This window comes from Triticum urartu, chromosome 2 (genome assembly GCF_003073215.2).
Source record: "Triticum urartu cultivar G1812 chromosome 2, Tu2.1, whole genome shotgun sequence".
Classification (NCBI taxonomy): Eukaryota; Viridiplantae; Streptophyta; class Magnoliopsida; order Poales; family Poaceae; genus Triticum; species Triticum urartu.
In genome coordinates, this window is record NC_053023.1 from 656,410,431 (window position 1) to 656,426,433 (window position 16,003).

At 45.1% G+C, this 16,003-nt stretch overlaps 1 protein-coding gene and 1 pseudogene across 1 annotated transcript; one reads left to right on the forward strand and one right to left on the reverse strand.

Moving 5' to 3' along the window:
- On the forward strand, positions 1-2,360 carry LOC125537702 (annotated as a pseudogene).
- A 3,373-nt stretch (positions 2,361-5,733) lies between these two features.
- On the reverse strand, positions 5,734-7,699 carry LOC125539484 (protein CELLULOSE SYNTHASE INTERACTIVE 1-like). The gene has a single exon (XM_048702941.1). The coding sequence runs from the start codon at positions 7,577-7,579 to the stop codon at positions 5,978-5,980; it is 1,602 nt and encodes a 533-aa protein (XP_048558898.1). The 5' UTR covers positions 7,580-7,699; the 3' UTR covers positions 5,734-5,977.
- Between the last annotated feature and the right edge of the window lie 8,304 nt (positions 7,700-16,003).

Here is a 16,003-nt window from a genome sequence, read left to right on the forward strand (position 1 = left end):
ATGGCGCGCGCACGCGTACGCCACGCCGGCGGCGAGATCACGGACGACGACATCCTTCGCGAGGTCTTCGCGCGCCTGCCGGGCTTGCAGGACCTACTCCGCTGCACAGCCACCTGCAAGCGATGGCTCCACCTCGTCACCGACCCGGCCTTCCTCCGACGCGTCGGCGTCTGGCCGGAGACGGCGCGCCGCCCGTCAGTCCTCGTCGGGATCTTCTCAGAACGCGTACCCAACCAGCAAGCACCTGCCCCTGAATGACAGCCCTCCCGAATAAGGCTTTGTCTAACCGGTTGTGCGCGTAACTAGTATCTCTGCCGCTTGCTGCTCCATACGAATCCACACCCTTTGCATGCGCATGGCCCCTCTTCCTGTCCTTTTTTCTACTCACTGACACATGCATGCCAACATGAACACATGCATGCATACAACATCTTTCCTCTCTCCTCAAAACTCATTACTTTTAGTTTCCTTTTGACAGTTTAGATGGTTCATATCTTAAAAATAAGATTTTTGTTTTTGAATTTTTTTATATATTTGATCTTCCGGCGTTAAGATCTTTAGAACAAGATCAGTCTTGCATAAATTTTAAACACATTTTTGTTAACCGAAATTGAAATACAATTTTATAGTAGCCTATTAGTGTTTTTAGTGAGGAACTTTACTGGAAACAATGAAGAACTTATAATTTTTATTGTAATGTTCTAAATAAGTAGAACCAGGAGTTGAAGAACTTTCTAAATATTGGGTCTGCACTTTGTAAGAAATACTAAAGAACTTTTCCAAAAATGTATTTGGACCTGAAGAATTTTATGAACAGCTTGTTTGAACTTTTATGAAAAGTTTATGGAACTTTGTTAGAAACATATCGATATTGGACTTGTTTCGTAGAGCTGGTTATGATAAACTCAAATACATAAATGAATTTAAATTTTGCACAATTTACATAGAAGTTTCTCTACTAATATGGTGCAATAGCTAATTAGTACATGAGGCTGAAAAGGCTAGTGAGATTCTTTGTACCCGACCATAGGGTCAACTGATTTGACATGCATGCATGCTTGATGGATGGACAAGATATGCGATGCGCGCGCAAGCAGTTAGAAAAAATCCACACTCCAGCCCTCCGAGCTTCCTGAGCCTTCAGGCCAGCGGCGCCCATCTCACCTTCGACTCCTTCGTCCCCAACGACGACGGGCTCTTCAACCTGGCAAGACCACTCGCATCGCGATGCGGCCTTCTCCTCGTGCGCATCATGCCGCCTACCCGGGTCGACTGCTACCACAGCCATGAAGTCCGTGAAGAGCTCCATCTGGTGGTATGCCGCCCTCTGATCGACAGGCAGCGCAGACTTCTACCGCCGCTTTCCTTCCCCACGAACCATGGATATGGGTACTTGGACAGAGACTTGGACTTGGACTTGGACTGGCATCTAACCGGCTGCGCGCTTCTTACCGACGAGGATCATGGTGTCCTTGACGATTCGGATCGGCGACGACGACGACAACCGGCGTTTCAGGTGCTCTTGACCTACACCGGCCGCAGCGGCATCTTGTATGTCTACACGTACTCCTCTTCCACAGACAGTTGGAGCCCGCCCGCCAGGTGTCAACCGGCTTCATACCTCGCCAGGTGTGGACCGTTTGCTGGTGTCGTTGTCCGTGGCACCGCGCACTGGTTGTACATGCAGTGGCGGAGCTTGGGCCAAAATTCTGGAGGGGCAATGAGTTGAGGGGGGCCTAAATTATGAGGTGTGGGCTTATTTTCCTGTTCTTATGGCCCAAATACCTAAGGGTAGTGAGGGATTTCTTCACGGGCTGGGGGGCGGTGGCCCAGGTTGCACTCCAAGAAGCTCCGCCACTGTGTACATGGACGAGACAAGTTTCTACACGCTCAATGCATGCGTTGCCACGGCACATTTTTCTTTCACCAAGATCCCTATCAATGTCCATGCCGGTGAGCAGTGCCGACCACCGTGTCCATGTGTCAATGAAAACGGAAGGTTTTCGTTAGTCAGTATACGAAACCATGGCGTGCTAGAGCTTTGGACCAAGCAAGGACAAGATGACGATGATCATGGCCACGAGAATGGCAAGGGAGGGTGGTTGCGCTCCGACCTGATAAATCTCGGAGGCGAGGAGAAAATAAACCTCGTCTTCTTCGCGGAGAGGAGAGCTGCGCTGCTCGTCAAGCAGCGCGGTGCATTTTTCACCATTGATCTCAAGAGTAAGAAGAAGGCATCCATTGATCTCAAGGGCGAGGAAACGGAGCATTTCAAGGGCACATACAGGTTTGAGCATTTTGATAAAATAGCATACCTTTACTGGGACTTTGCTTCAATAGCACATTTTTCTTGTTATTAGATAAAATAGCACACCTTTAATTAGTAGCTGTACAAAATAGCACAAGTATATCTTTTTGCTACTTCTCCACGTACGGGCCCATATGACATATTGTTTAGGACGAAATTGCCCATCCATCGTTTCACCTGGCTCCTGGTCGATCGATACGATCAAAATCGCAGGAGGCGGACAGACAAACGAACCAATCCACCGCCGCCTCGCCGTGCCTCCTGCCTGGAGCGCCGTTATCTCACCGTTCCTCTTTCACCATTGCACCGCCACCTCGCCGTGCCTCCTGTGCACGTGCTGCTGGTTCTCCCGCCTCTGCCTCATCCAATTTTTTCTCATCTCCCGACGCTCCACATCTTGTTGAGATGATTATAACTGTTGAAATTTTGATCATGTCCATATCAACAGAACTGTACATCAATACATGTTACATCCATCCAATCTGTATTTTGATTACAGCAAGAGGCATCCGCAACGGTACATGAAAACATGTTACATCCATCCAATCTGTATTCTGATTACACCAAGAGGCATCCGCATCCTCAGAAAAATGAAGCGTTCGTATTCTCTTGTGACTGCAGAAGCAGATACATATCAAAGCTTTTAGTGTGTCTATGTGTGGCACTAGTATTTTGAGCCATATGCTATCTTCTTCAGTGAGCACCTACTGTTAGAGATAGTAATTAGAGCAGCGAGCAGTTAAAGCAGGTTCCAGCCAGCACGTACAGGCTAGCAGCGACACACATGCTCCAGTCAGGCCTCCAACGCGGCCAGCAAGCAACCTGGACAGGACCCGCTAGACTGGCAAGGTGGTGGCCGACGAAGACGCCTCCTCCACAGGAACAGGCAGCGTGTGGGGGAGGAGGCATGGCGTGGTGGTGCCGCGGTGTAGAAGACACGGCGACCTGACCGTGCTTCGTCGAGGAACCATGGCAAGGTAACGGCGGCGGTGCAAGAACTGGCAGCACACGGGGAGGAAGCAGGCGAGTTGGCAGCGCACTGGGGGAGGAGGCGCGGCGAGGTGATGGCGATCCGGGCAGGAGGCACGGTGAGGCGGCTGCGCACTGGTTAGTTCGTTTCAATCAGAACCAGAACCAGTGGCAATTTCGTCCTATAAAATATGTCATATGGGCCCGTACGTGTAGAAGTAGGAAGAAGGTAGATTTGTGCTATTTTGTACAACTACCAATCGAAGGTGTGCTATTTTATCTAAAAAAAGAAAAGTGTGCTATTGGAGCAAAGTCTCAGGAAAGGTGTGCTATTTTATCAAATTGCTCTATAGGTGTGCTATTCCAGCGAACCTATGTAGTAGTAGCTGGTGTAGTGGATTGCACCACGGCCTGAAAATGTGTGGGTATAACAAGCCTGTGTTGTACGAGGTGGATTGGTCCACTCCCGTTGTCGGGGAGGCGACATGCATGAGGGCAGATTCATTCATGAATTTGTGATGGACATGTACGTGTGTGTGTTGATGGATCGTGGGCGCGGGATTGAGTGCAAAAGGATGCACCGGAAGAACATTCTGTTGTTTCTTTCTGGGTACATGTGTTGGTAATTTATCTGTGTTCACTCTGATGGCTCTATTTGATGCAGTAAAATTGAAATATATACTATGATCTTTTTCATCTAGAAATCCGGTGCAGCGTTGTCAACTCAGAATAGAATAGCCATGAACCACATGTCTTCAGTAGTGAGGTACTCCCTCCGTTTTTAAATAGATGATCCAATTTTATACTGACTTTGTATTAAAATTGGTATAAAGTTAGTCATCTATTTTGAAATGAAGGGAGTACGAGAGAAGAAACGGGATTGCGGCACGGCCCTTGAGTCTGATGAATAGGAGGAAGAAAGGACTGATGAAATGGTGCATCGCGAAGAAGGTTGTCTGAAAATAGTGTTGCCGCTGAAAAGACGCCGTAAAGTTTGCTCGGGGTTCTGAAAACAGGAGCCATTTCCACACTTTTGTATGAAGGCTGTTAGAGACATTTGACATGTCGGCCGGAGTACCTGGAGCTCTGAACCCCGTAAACAATCCGATGATGTTAGACGCATAGATTCGGTTTGCCTGCTTCCTTCACATGCTCCCATCCATACTTCCACTTCATTCTACGGTTATCTTTTCTCATTTTTTTTCTTTCTAATATAATCATCCCCTGATTTTAAGGGGGTGGAACCGAGCCTTATTTTGTTCCAATCAAATCAAGCCACGTATGCGGGAGCATGGATGGGCACATGACATGCTCTTTATCGAAGGAAAGAAAAATGTATACATGTTATTGGGGGCACATGACATGATTGTGCGCCAAAAGGCAACAGCGAACGGCGACGGCGAGATCCATCTCAGGGAAGGTTCGGTGGCATCATTCTCTAATCCACAGGAGAGAACATGCCATGTTCTGCCCTCCCCCGAAGACCCAAGCCCCTGCTGTCCCGCACTGTGGATCATTCCCCTCGCACACAGCAAATGACCTGCCCCTACCACCCCCACCGAACCACGGCCAGGTCCATCCATGTGACCGCCCAACTGCGCATCACATTGCGTTGCCTTGTTGTCAACAGTTGAGCAGCATGGAGAGAGACCAGGCTTATGCATGCATGGATTATAATGTAGATTCTTTCCTGCATGATTAGTCGCTGCAAGCAAAATTGCTCTTCAGACGGCACGCCCAAATCTGAATCTGACCGGACTGTTTGCGTGTTTATCCCATCAGGCCCCATATTTCCTATGTTTTCTTTTACTTTTAACCCTCTACTTGGTTAAAGGATTGTGTACTCCCTCCATTCCAAATTACTTGTTGCAAAAATACATGTATCTAAAACTAAAATACATCTAGATACACGAGTAATTCTGAACAGTTGTGGTACCGGGGATCGCAGTCAGGAAAGGGAGACATGGGGGAGTGGGTAGGGGTACTGAAGAACCGTGCACGCATCTACTCCCATCTTTACAAGTTATTGCGGCCTCTGCCAACCTGTAGTTGTAGTTGCAGCATATGTGTATGCGCAACCACGAGCTTGACCCATTTCCTCCTCTCGGTAGTCAGTAGGTAGCAGGTACCATATCAGTCTACACGCTCCATTGAATTATCAGTGATGAGCCCGTCCTCTAGCGTACACCCCCCTAGCAATCAGCTCGTAATAACCACCCAAAACAACCTACTGCAGGACTGCCGACTGCTGACCTGACCTCCAACGCGCAGCAGCCAGCAGGATGGATGAGCCTAACCACAACCGTTGGCAGCAAATACTGATTACAATTCGTGATGTCGCGGTTGCCCGCCGGTGCTATACGCTTGGTTTCATTGGACGGTGCCTAGACAATGACAGTGTTCGGAGATCAGAATCGTGTGCTCCAGAGGTGTTTTGCTCGTCGGTTAGTCGCAGATGACAAAAACAACTGATTCGGTTCATTTCTTCGCAAGCTCACATCAGAGATTAGTTACAATCTTGGCCGTGTTCTTATTGGGTTTAACCACACTCGCTGAAGCACTCATCGTCTTCGTCTCAATCTAAGCTATGAATTATGAAACACAACAACATATACAGAGATTCCTTCATACAGAGAAGGAGAACCGTGGGTTGAAGCGCATACGTACAAGGCTCAGGCAATGATCGCCGGCGCCGGCATGTTATGTCCGGGGGAACACGCCGAGCATCTTGCCCCGGCCGAGGCACTCGGAGAGCTTCTTGGCGCCGTCCACCTCCGCGGCCAGGAGCTCCTGCAGGAACCCGCACGCGCCCGCGGCCACCATCTGCTTCCGGCACCGCCGGGACTGCGCCACGGCCAGCAGAAGGGAAACGGGGAACCGCTTGTCGGCGCCCCGGACGGCCGGGTCCAGCAGCTGGACCGCGTTCACGATGCCCATCTCGTCCTTCTTGAACGCCTTCCGGTGGCTGCTTGCCGCGACGACGAGTGTGGCCAGCGCCCTCGCCGCGGCGTCCCTCTCGCCCACGGCCTTGGCCTCCAGCATCCAGATCAGCCTCGGCATCGCGCCCCCGGCCTCCTTCCTCGCCTTGCTGCTGCTGCTCACGCTGCACAGCTCCGCCAGCGCCATGGCGGCCTCTGTCCGGGTGCTCGCCCTGTCGCTGCCCAGCGCGGCCAGGACGTGGCTCACGAAGCCGGCGGACACGGCTATCTCGGCGATGTAGCGGAAGGTGGCCATGTTGCGGAGGAGCCCGAACGCCGGCGCGAGGCCCGGCGCGTCGCCGCGGCAGGACTCCAGGAAGTCTTTCACGCAGCCGAGCGCGCCTTCCTGGAAAGCCTCGACCTTGAGCCTCTGCCCCTCGTCGTCGTCGCTGGCCGTCAAGTTCTGGAGGCAGCCGAGCGCGAGCTCCTGCGTCCGCGGAGTGCCGAGCGAGACGAGCTGCACGATCAGCGGGAGCGCGCCCTCGTCGCGGAACGCGGGGAGCAGGTCCGGGAACGCGGCGATGTTCCGGAGCACGCCCGCGGCGGCGGCCTGCGACGCCGGGGTGCCGGCGGCGCAGGCCACGAGGAGCGCGGCCACGCCGCCGCGCGCCGAGACGGCCGCCGCCGCGTCCCGCGACGAGGCGGTGAGCGGCTCCAGGGCGACGCACGCCTGCTCCGCGCTGGCACCGCCGGACTCGAGCGCGCGGCAGAGGTGGGGCACGACGGTGCCCGACTCCTGGGCCAGGAACAGGCAGCCGGCGTCGGAGGACGCGAAGGCGGCGAGCACGGACACGGCCTTGTCGCGGGAGGCCGGGAGGAGGTCGCCGGAGTCGAGCATCGCGGCGACCGCGGAGACGGCGGCGGCGGAGTGCGACGCCGGGAGGGACCCGACGGACTCGGCGAGCGAGTCGAGCGCGGCGGCGCGGGAGACGGCGGAGCCGAGCCGGAGGCGGGGGAGCAGGCTGTCGGAGCCGCCGCCTTCGCCCCCGGCGGGGGACGGGGAGACGAGCAGGCGCGCGTCGGCCGCGAGCTGGGAGAGCGAGGCGGCGGACGAGGAGAGGAGCGAGACGGTGTGGAGGTGGCCGAGGGCAGGGCCGCCGCAGACGGAGAGGAGGGCCCCGAGGGCGGAGGCGAGGGGGGAGAGCAGCGGCGCGGAGGGCGGGAAGGCGGGGTGGGAGAGCGAGGCGGAGAGCGAGGAGACGGAGGCGGAGATGGAGGGCCAGTGGCGGCGGAAGGCCGGGGAGGAGGCGGCCGCGGCGGGGAGGTCGGCCAGGAGGCGGAGGCACTCCGCGAGCGCGTCGCCGGTGGGCGGCGGCGGTTGCATGGCGTGGTGGACTGGAGGGGAGGCGGAGACGGAATGGGAGGGGGGACTGGGGAGGGAACTGAAATGCCGAAATGCTGGGCGCGTCTAGTGCGAAATTGCGCTGGATCTGCGCGCCACTAGCGGAGCCAACTACTCTTTGCTACACTTCTAGAAGTCTACACGACTGCTCATTCTACTGTTAGCCATCGTCCAATATTGCAGTCAGACCTTGAGCTGAAGGTCTGTCTACTCTGCAGTATGTCAGTATGTGGGTCCTAAATCGAAGATCCAAGAGACGCCATCTATATCTATATTTATATATCAATATAAATAGACAAAAAAACAGATCCAATTAATCTCGGCCATCAAATTATGTCAATCCAACGACCTAGACTGCTTCAATACGTTTAGCGTGCAGTTAATTTCATGCCAAATATAGTGCTAATCACGTAATCACACGTAAATAATATTCTACTTAATATCCGCATGCACTTAATATACTTCTAAATTAACGTGCATTGCACGTACACATTAACTAGTTCAGACTAGGAGTACATTGTTTTCTCTTAGGTTTTTTTTTCTGACCCTGATAAGTGTGGCACGAAAGCATTGCAACTTTGAACGTCTTTGATGACAAGTTTAGTGACGTGAGGATGACAACTTTACTTGTCTAGTATGTCAACTTCTTTTCGATGCCAAATTTCAGTTTTTGTTGTTTGCTTTTCTATGTCAACTTTGATTCTAAAAAACGCCAGGGCGAGCGCTTCATGCCACAAGTGTGGAACTTATCATTTTAGTTTTTTTGTGAGTAAAAACATGCCTTTGAGAGTTGACCGAGGTGATTTTGATGAATTTGAACCAGAATGACAAGTTTAAGGAGTCGTCCCTTTCATTTCAATCAACTAGTTCACGAACCAAAAATGTGCGAAAGAAGTGCATATTTCAACCCCCTCAACAAGCCACGTCAATGAAAAAAAAATCAAGTTTTCCAAAAAATATTAGTTAAAAAACAGGGAAAAAATTCCTAGAAGATGTAATTTGATGATAATTTCTTTTATTTTATGCGAAAGAAGTGCATATTTCAACCCCCTCAACAAGCCACGTCAATGAAAAAAAATCAAGTTTTCCAGAAAAATATTAGTTAAAAAACAGGGAAAAAATTCCTAGAAGATGTAATTTGATGATAATTTCTTTTATTTTATGATTAAAATTTTGAAACTTCCATAGAATGCGTAGCATTGTTTTCTTAATGTTTCCCAATTCTCAGGAAATTTGAATTTTGACAAAATTTATTTTTTCTTTCCAAAATTTGGGAAAAAATATTGACAATATTTTTTTGATATTATAGATTTTTCTTCGATTTCTATGATTTTTTCCTGACGTGGCTTGCTGACTGGATGGTAAACGAGTTGGAATTGGTCAACTGGGTCAAAACCGGTAAACATGGAGGGGAGGGTTGAATCGTGGCCGGTTTTAAGAGTTCAAAGTTGATTATTAGATGGTATTATATTTGAGGTTTGTAGATTAGACTAGGTCAAGAGTTGGCGTTTGAAATACGCACTTCTCTCAAAAAAATTCGGCCAAACAAGTTCATGGACCTCGGGTGCCATTGCCTCGTGAGATGCATATGGTAGCCATGGTCGCATTTTTTAATACTCACAGTATCACATGGGCTTAAAACCAAACATTGTTTCATGTTGCTTAATTATTCTTATTTTGAGTTGAAATTTCAAGAACCATCTAGAAGATTGTCTTCCCAGCCTGCCACTCAAAGTATATCAACATGAATTAACAGTTTAGAGGTATGTGCAGGTTGAGTAATTCCAGTGATAAATTGAAACTGAAATCAGTTGAAATACAAGAAGTGATTGAGTGATGGGGGTGGCGGCATGTTGACAATTGAAGACTTCGGAACTGTAGTTTGAAAGTTGCATCTCACGAACATGGAAGTGGTAGCACAAACAGAAAATACAATCTTTTGAGTTTGAAGTCGGAGAATGGTGACCAGAGACACTAGATCTCAACATAGATCTATGATTGTTCAAAGAGGGTGGGTTGTAAGCCCGGCGATGTAGTATGCCATTTCTTAAAATCTCCTACTTGGAAAAAAATGCAGGGCTTCGTTATCCGCTCGTCCTTCATCCTTCGTCCAACCTTACATGTGTTTTCCCTTCCTCTCCTTTCCTCTTCCTGTTTGATTTTTTTTCTTTCATCTCCTGTTTTTTTGATCATTTTTTCCCAAAAACCGGATCAACCGTGCCACCTCTTATTAATTTACCAAATACTCCCTGTAAAGAAATATAAGAGCGTTTAGATCACTAGTTTATTGATCTAAACGCTCTTATATGTGTTTACGGAGGGAGTAATTTTTTTGGTAAGCCAATAAATGCTTACCAAATAAAATTCTTAACATGGGCAGTTAAGTCACTGGACCTACTAGAATATTTATTCTTAGCTAGAGCGCATAGTTATTCTGAGATACAAAATCATTTTTTGTGAGGGGCGTGCTACACGTCCACCGGATGATATCTTTAAAAGATCAGATTGCTCGCGAGCCGTCGGGTTTGCCACACCAAGCGAGCCGAGCGCGCCTCCAGAACTGCAACACAGGTCTTGTTGCAGAATTATTTTTATAACATAAGTCTTGTTGCAGATTTTTTTTTGCAACGGCTATTTTGTTACAAAAAAAATTGCAACTAGGATTTTGTTGCAACTTTTTTCTATAACCGAGGTTGTGTTACAAAAAAATTTCGCAATAGATGTTTTGTTGCAAAACTAGACCCGTCGTAAACCATTGCAACACTGCATTTGTTTTTAAAACATAGCCTCTGTTTCAAAACGGTGTTCGATAGAGGACGACATGCAAGCATTCATTTGGACGCGTGCTATGCAACGGAGGTGATGGATGCGGCCACTACGAACCGCCGGACGACGGTAAGCTTTTCCTTTTTGTTAACACAAAGGTGTGACATATTTAGATTTGCCTAACCACGTCAAAAACTGGTTACTCTACACCAGGGATGAGGGATGACTGGCGTGCACTGTTTTGCTTCTGAAGCAATACAAGCTTTGGCTCGTTGCAATACAGTGATACTTCACTGTCATTCAGCAACCAGCACCCCACGTATTCTACAGTATCCTGACATGCAACAGCTTCCGCCATTACTGGCCCTACAAGCAACGCGGCTTCGTCCTTTTCATGGGCGAACATGCATGCATGCGTATTTTAATCTCCGGAAGACATGATAGAGGGGGGTAGGCCAACTGCTTGCCATCCAGGCAGAAAGATGGCGAGGTGAGGTGAGGACAAGGAAAAGGCGGGAGAAAGTCGGGAGCTGCAAAGATTTCTGCTTTGAAGCTGTTTCCTTGGATGTGTGGTTCACGTGTCGTGTATGGGAAATTTGTTTTTGCACATACTTTGTTTGTTCGGAAGTGAACTGTGAAGTGATGCAAAATCGGCCTGTTTGCTGGCTCGCCCAGAATGCACGAAGAGGTGACGACACGTCAATATGTCACGGCTGACGAAGAGTTTATTTAGAGTTTAAAATATGCAATAGAAGAATAGTAGTATAATTATTCAGTTTGGGGTGGAACAAGGGTTCTTAATTGACTGCCTGAGCCAATGGGTTTGACCTTGCAAGCTTTGATTACTGGGCTAGCGTGATCACCGATGAAGCACCCGTTGCACGATTAGTTTACGAAACAGTGGTTTTGATTGTTGGAGTATATTGTCCATCTTTTTTCATCAGTTCAGATTTTTGAATTAGTTGATTGCATTATGAATTTAATATGGTATCCGAGTCAGGAGGTCTTGAGTTTAAGACCCTACCAACGCCAGTATTAGTAAAAATGATTCTGCGGCCTATATAAATCCCACGTCTAAGAACTAAATAAGTCTAGATGCGAGGGGAGTGTTGAAGTATATTGCCCACCTTCCTCCATCAGTTTGGACTTTTGAATAAGTTAGTTGCAGCATGACTTCAATATTGCTCACAACGTTTCGACGTCGCTGACCATCTGATTTAGGCTCATCATCTTTTATAAGATTATATGTAATTTAGAGGACATGGCTAGTCAGCGCCCATGCGCTAGCTGGGGCCGGCGAGCACATGTCAATACGAGAAAAAAAATAGACTGCCACTTTCTAGAAGAAGCAAATAAGTGTCCCCACCACGTCCCATCCCACGTGAGTCTGAAACCATATAAATCCAAGGAAAGTACATGACATCTTCATTCTAGTAAGGAAGTCAGCTACGATCTTGTCCTACGTGCATTTATTTGGGATTTAAAAAAAATAAAAGCTGCAATTTTTGATTCATGTGTTGAAATTCAGATCCGTTTTCACCGTTGGGTTTCCCGCGGGCGAGTTTTTCAAAACTAGATCTCATATGGGTAGGTTTCGACAAATATTTTTTTAAGCAACTTTGGGTGATATTGAGGCAACTTTAGAGCTATATGAGAGCAACTTCTTTTTTTTCCTAGTATGACATTCTAGCAACAAAAATTCTTCTAAATTGGTTACCGCGACTACCAAGTTGAGCTCTAAGTTGCCTATCATAAATAGTGAGTATGCTAACACTATGATGTGGAGTATAGCCAACTTGAGTAACGAGGATGGACAACATTTCATAGTATTATAGGCAACTAAGCAGCAATGACATGCAACTAGGCATCATTGGTAGACAACTAATTAGGAATGCCAAGCAACTATAGCACCTACTATAGGCAAATAACTACAAATGACAGACAACTGACTATCAATAGTATATGAATCGATAGTATTATGGGATTTAGAAACGACGATATATGAGCATCAATAGTAGGCAACTTAGAAGTTATAGTGAGCAAGTTTGGAGAATATTAGACAAATAACCAGGGCACAAAATGCAGTGAAGTTGCCTATTTGTAGCACTAAAGTTGTCCCTCGTAAAAAGAAAGTTGCTTATGAAAAGTGATGTGATGTTACCTATCTTCGTTTCAAAGTTGTTCGTTGTTGCTAGTGAGTTGCCTATCATTGATAACCATTTGCTTTTCATGGAGTGAAGTTTCTTATCTTATTTGTTTTATAATATAAATTCTAATTTAGTCCACAAATTGTTCTATGGACAACTTCATAACCATGGTAGACAAACTTAGGATAGATGTTTTAACTACTTTTGCAAATCATGGATAGGTAATAAATAGGACCGTACATGCATAATATATGTTGTATGCACCTTCATAACATGAGTTGCTTCCTTTAATACTGAAAGTTGCCTCCATGTAATGCCAAAGTTGCCCACCAATGATGCTCAATTGCCTATATATGGTGAAAACTTGTCTACCAGGGTTTCTAAATTGTCCATGGAATACTTGTTATGTAAATTCACTGTTACACATCATGCAAAGCAAGTTGCTTCTGTTTAACACTCAAGTTGCTTCATCTAGCATCAAAGTTGGCTTTTAAAAGAAAATCAACGAAATATATCCATATGATATCTAGTTTTGAAGATCTAGTTGCAAGAAACCTAACGGTGAAAACGCATCACAATTTCGAGGATCCATTCAAAAGTTATAACCTTTTGAAATTTTGTGAAACGACATTTAATGCACGAAAGAGACATGAATTAGTTCGTAAACCTACAACCGTTTTTAAGTGCGGATGCATTAATTGTCATTTTCTCTGTCTTGTATTAGACGTATGTCCCTGTCATGTGATGGATTGAGTGTGCGCTCCCATGCCCAAATTGTGCAGCTGCACGATGTAGCATTTAGGTAATTTAGACTTATCATGGGCTACTGCTCATCCTGGACCTGGAGTTGGTAGGCACCGATTGATATTTCCTGGGAGCCTCTAACTATGGGAGGTCCTATTTGGCAACCTGTGTGTCCCATGACACGGAACAACCCCGCATTTTTTGTTTTTTGTTTTTTTTTGTTTTTTTACATTTTAAAACAATTTAGGTTTAGAAAAAGGTCCTAAATTCAAAAAATTATGAATCGTGAATTGTCAAAAACAGTTCTTGAATTCAATAATGTTCACGATTTCAAAAGAATGAACATTTTGTAAGTTTTGATGAACAATTTTTATTTTGATGAACAACTTTTTATGAGTACTTTTTAATAATGGTGAACATTTTTTTGTATTTGATGAATTTTTTTTGAATTTGATGAGCATTTTTTGAACTTGGTTAACAAAATTAGTACTCAAGATTTTTTTTTCAAAATGGATGAAATAATTTGAATCTGATGTAATTTTTTTGAATTCAATGAATAAATTTTGAATTTGATGACCATTTTTTAAATTCGATGAACAAAAAATTGAATTTGATGAACATTTTCTGAATTGTTGAACTTTTTTTGCATTGATGATTTTTTTTGAATTCGATGAACAAAAAAATGTTTGGATTTTGAAAAGAAAATTGCAAAAAAGTGGAAAATTAAGGAAGAAAAAAGAGATAAGATAAAGGAAAATATAAAAAAGGAAAAAGATAAAAAGAAAGAAAACACGAAATGAAAAAACCCGAAAAATAGGCGGACCCATAAAAACGCCCAGTGCAGGAGCGGTGTGCGCGCCGAGTGACCTGCGCGCCGTATAGGACCCCCTATCTAACTACTGATCTTCCCTGGGAGCCTCTAACTACAAGCGGATGCTATAAAGTTGCCTGGATATATCTCAGATTCAGCAAGGTGGAATGATCTCTCGCTGAAGCGCTGCAGTAATCAGGTCGGCCATTTAACATGCACTTGAAAGAGAAAATGGGGTAGGAAAAGCGGAGTGAGCAGGAGTCGATCCCACAATCTCCTAGCATGCGGTTGATAATGGATTCAAGAGAGCGACCTAATTGACAGGAAAAGAGCTGGTATTCCATAGGTTTTTCTTTCCTTCGGTTTTCTTCATTTTTTATTTTTCGTTTTCTTTTCTTTCTTTTCTTTTTTATTGTCCATTTGTTTTTCACTTTTTTCATTTGTTTCTCCGGTTTTATTTTTCATTTTCCTTCTTATTTTTTTTGTTTTCATTTTTTTTGTTTCTTTTTTCTTTTACTTTTCATTCTATATTTTTTGTATATGTCACAATATTTTTCTAATACATGTTTAACATTTTTTCAATATAAATTAATTTTTTTGAACATATGGTCAAAAACTTTTCTATACACAGTTTAAACTTTTTCAAATGCTTGATTAATATTTGTCAATTGCAAGAATTTTTTAATACAGGGTCAACATTTTTTGTATGAATTCTTTAAAATTCTTGATTAGCAATTTTCAAATAAAAATATTAACAATTTCTGGATAAATGGTCAACATTTTTTCTATATACATTTAAAATTTTCCAAATACTTGATTAAAAATTGTCAAACACTTTTTCTACATTTTTTCATTAACATTTTTATATACATGATAAAAAAATTCATCGTTTTTTCAATACATGGTCAACCTTTTTCCTATACACATTTAATATTTACCATAAGCTTGTTCAACATTTTTCGAACGCTTGTTCAGTTTTTGTTCGAATTCTTGATTAAAAAGTTTACATACGTGATAAAAAAAGTTCATGGTTTTTTAATACATGATAAAAAAAATTATATATGTTCAACATTTTCGAATGCTTGATTAATATCTTTGAAATTCTGTTTAAATTTTTCAAATGTTTAGGGAAAATGGATTCTACCACCTAGCGGTAACTACCACCTAAGAATCCACCATTAGATCTGAGTGTGTTTTTTTCTTAGATCACCACAGAATCATAGAGGGTTAGACTAGATTCTACCGACCCGTTTGGTATTATTATTAATTATATTTATATTAGATTAATTGGTACTTATCCACGATGTACTGATCATGAGCTTATCCCATAATTTGGCTAGGTATATAACTACCATCGAACAACCTTGCTAGCTTTTAGATATTGATCTGACCGGCCGGCCGCATACATGCACGGATAAATGATCTTCTTTTGTCCCTCAATCTAAACAAATTTTGTTTTGGCCGCCGATGTTAACTGCAGCCAACTGGATCAGGAGGAGGAGCTCGGATACATGTTTTAACAGATCCATGCATCATCAAAGCATTCATACTGTTCTTAATTGGTTTCTTTTTGACAGATTCTTGATTGTTTTCTTATTTTTTCTGGCTTCTGTAGTCGCCTTTTTTTTGTGAGAGGCTTCTGTAGTCACCTGCCGCCATGTGTACATGGTACTATGATTCATTACGGCGAACGCTGCCCGCTCCCGCGTGACATGGAGACGACGATGTATGGCTTCATCTCTAGCACGGTGACAACCTATGGTTGATTATCATGCTCGGCACCAACAACTAGCGATGATAGATTACTTCTCCGGCTTGGTGGCGGGTGGCGGCCAACGATGACGAAGAGTTGCGCCGACATGGCTGCTCCAAGGTGGTGGACGATGGCAACGACCACAAAAACTATACACCAATTCTGACTTTGCCGGCGTCCTCACG

Bases quoted from the DNA above. Each gene is read 5' to 3' on its own strand.
- LOC125539484 (XM_048702941.1), bottom strand. From the start codon at position 7,579: ATGCAACCGCCGCCGCCCACCGGCGACGCGCTCGCGGAGTGCCTCCGC.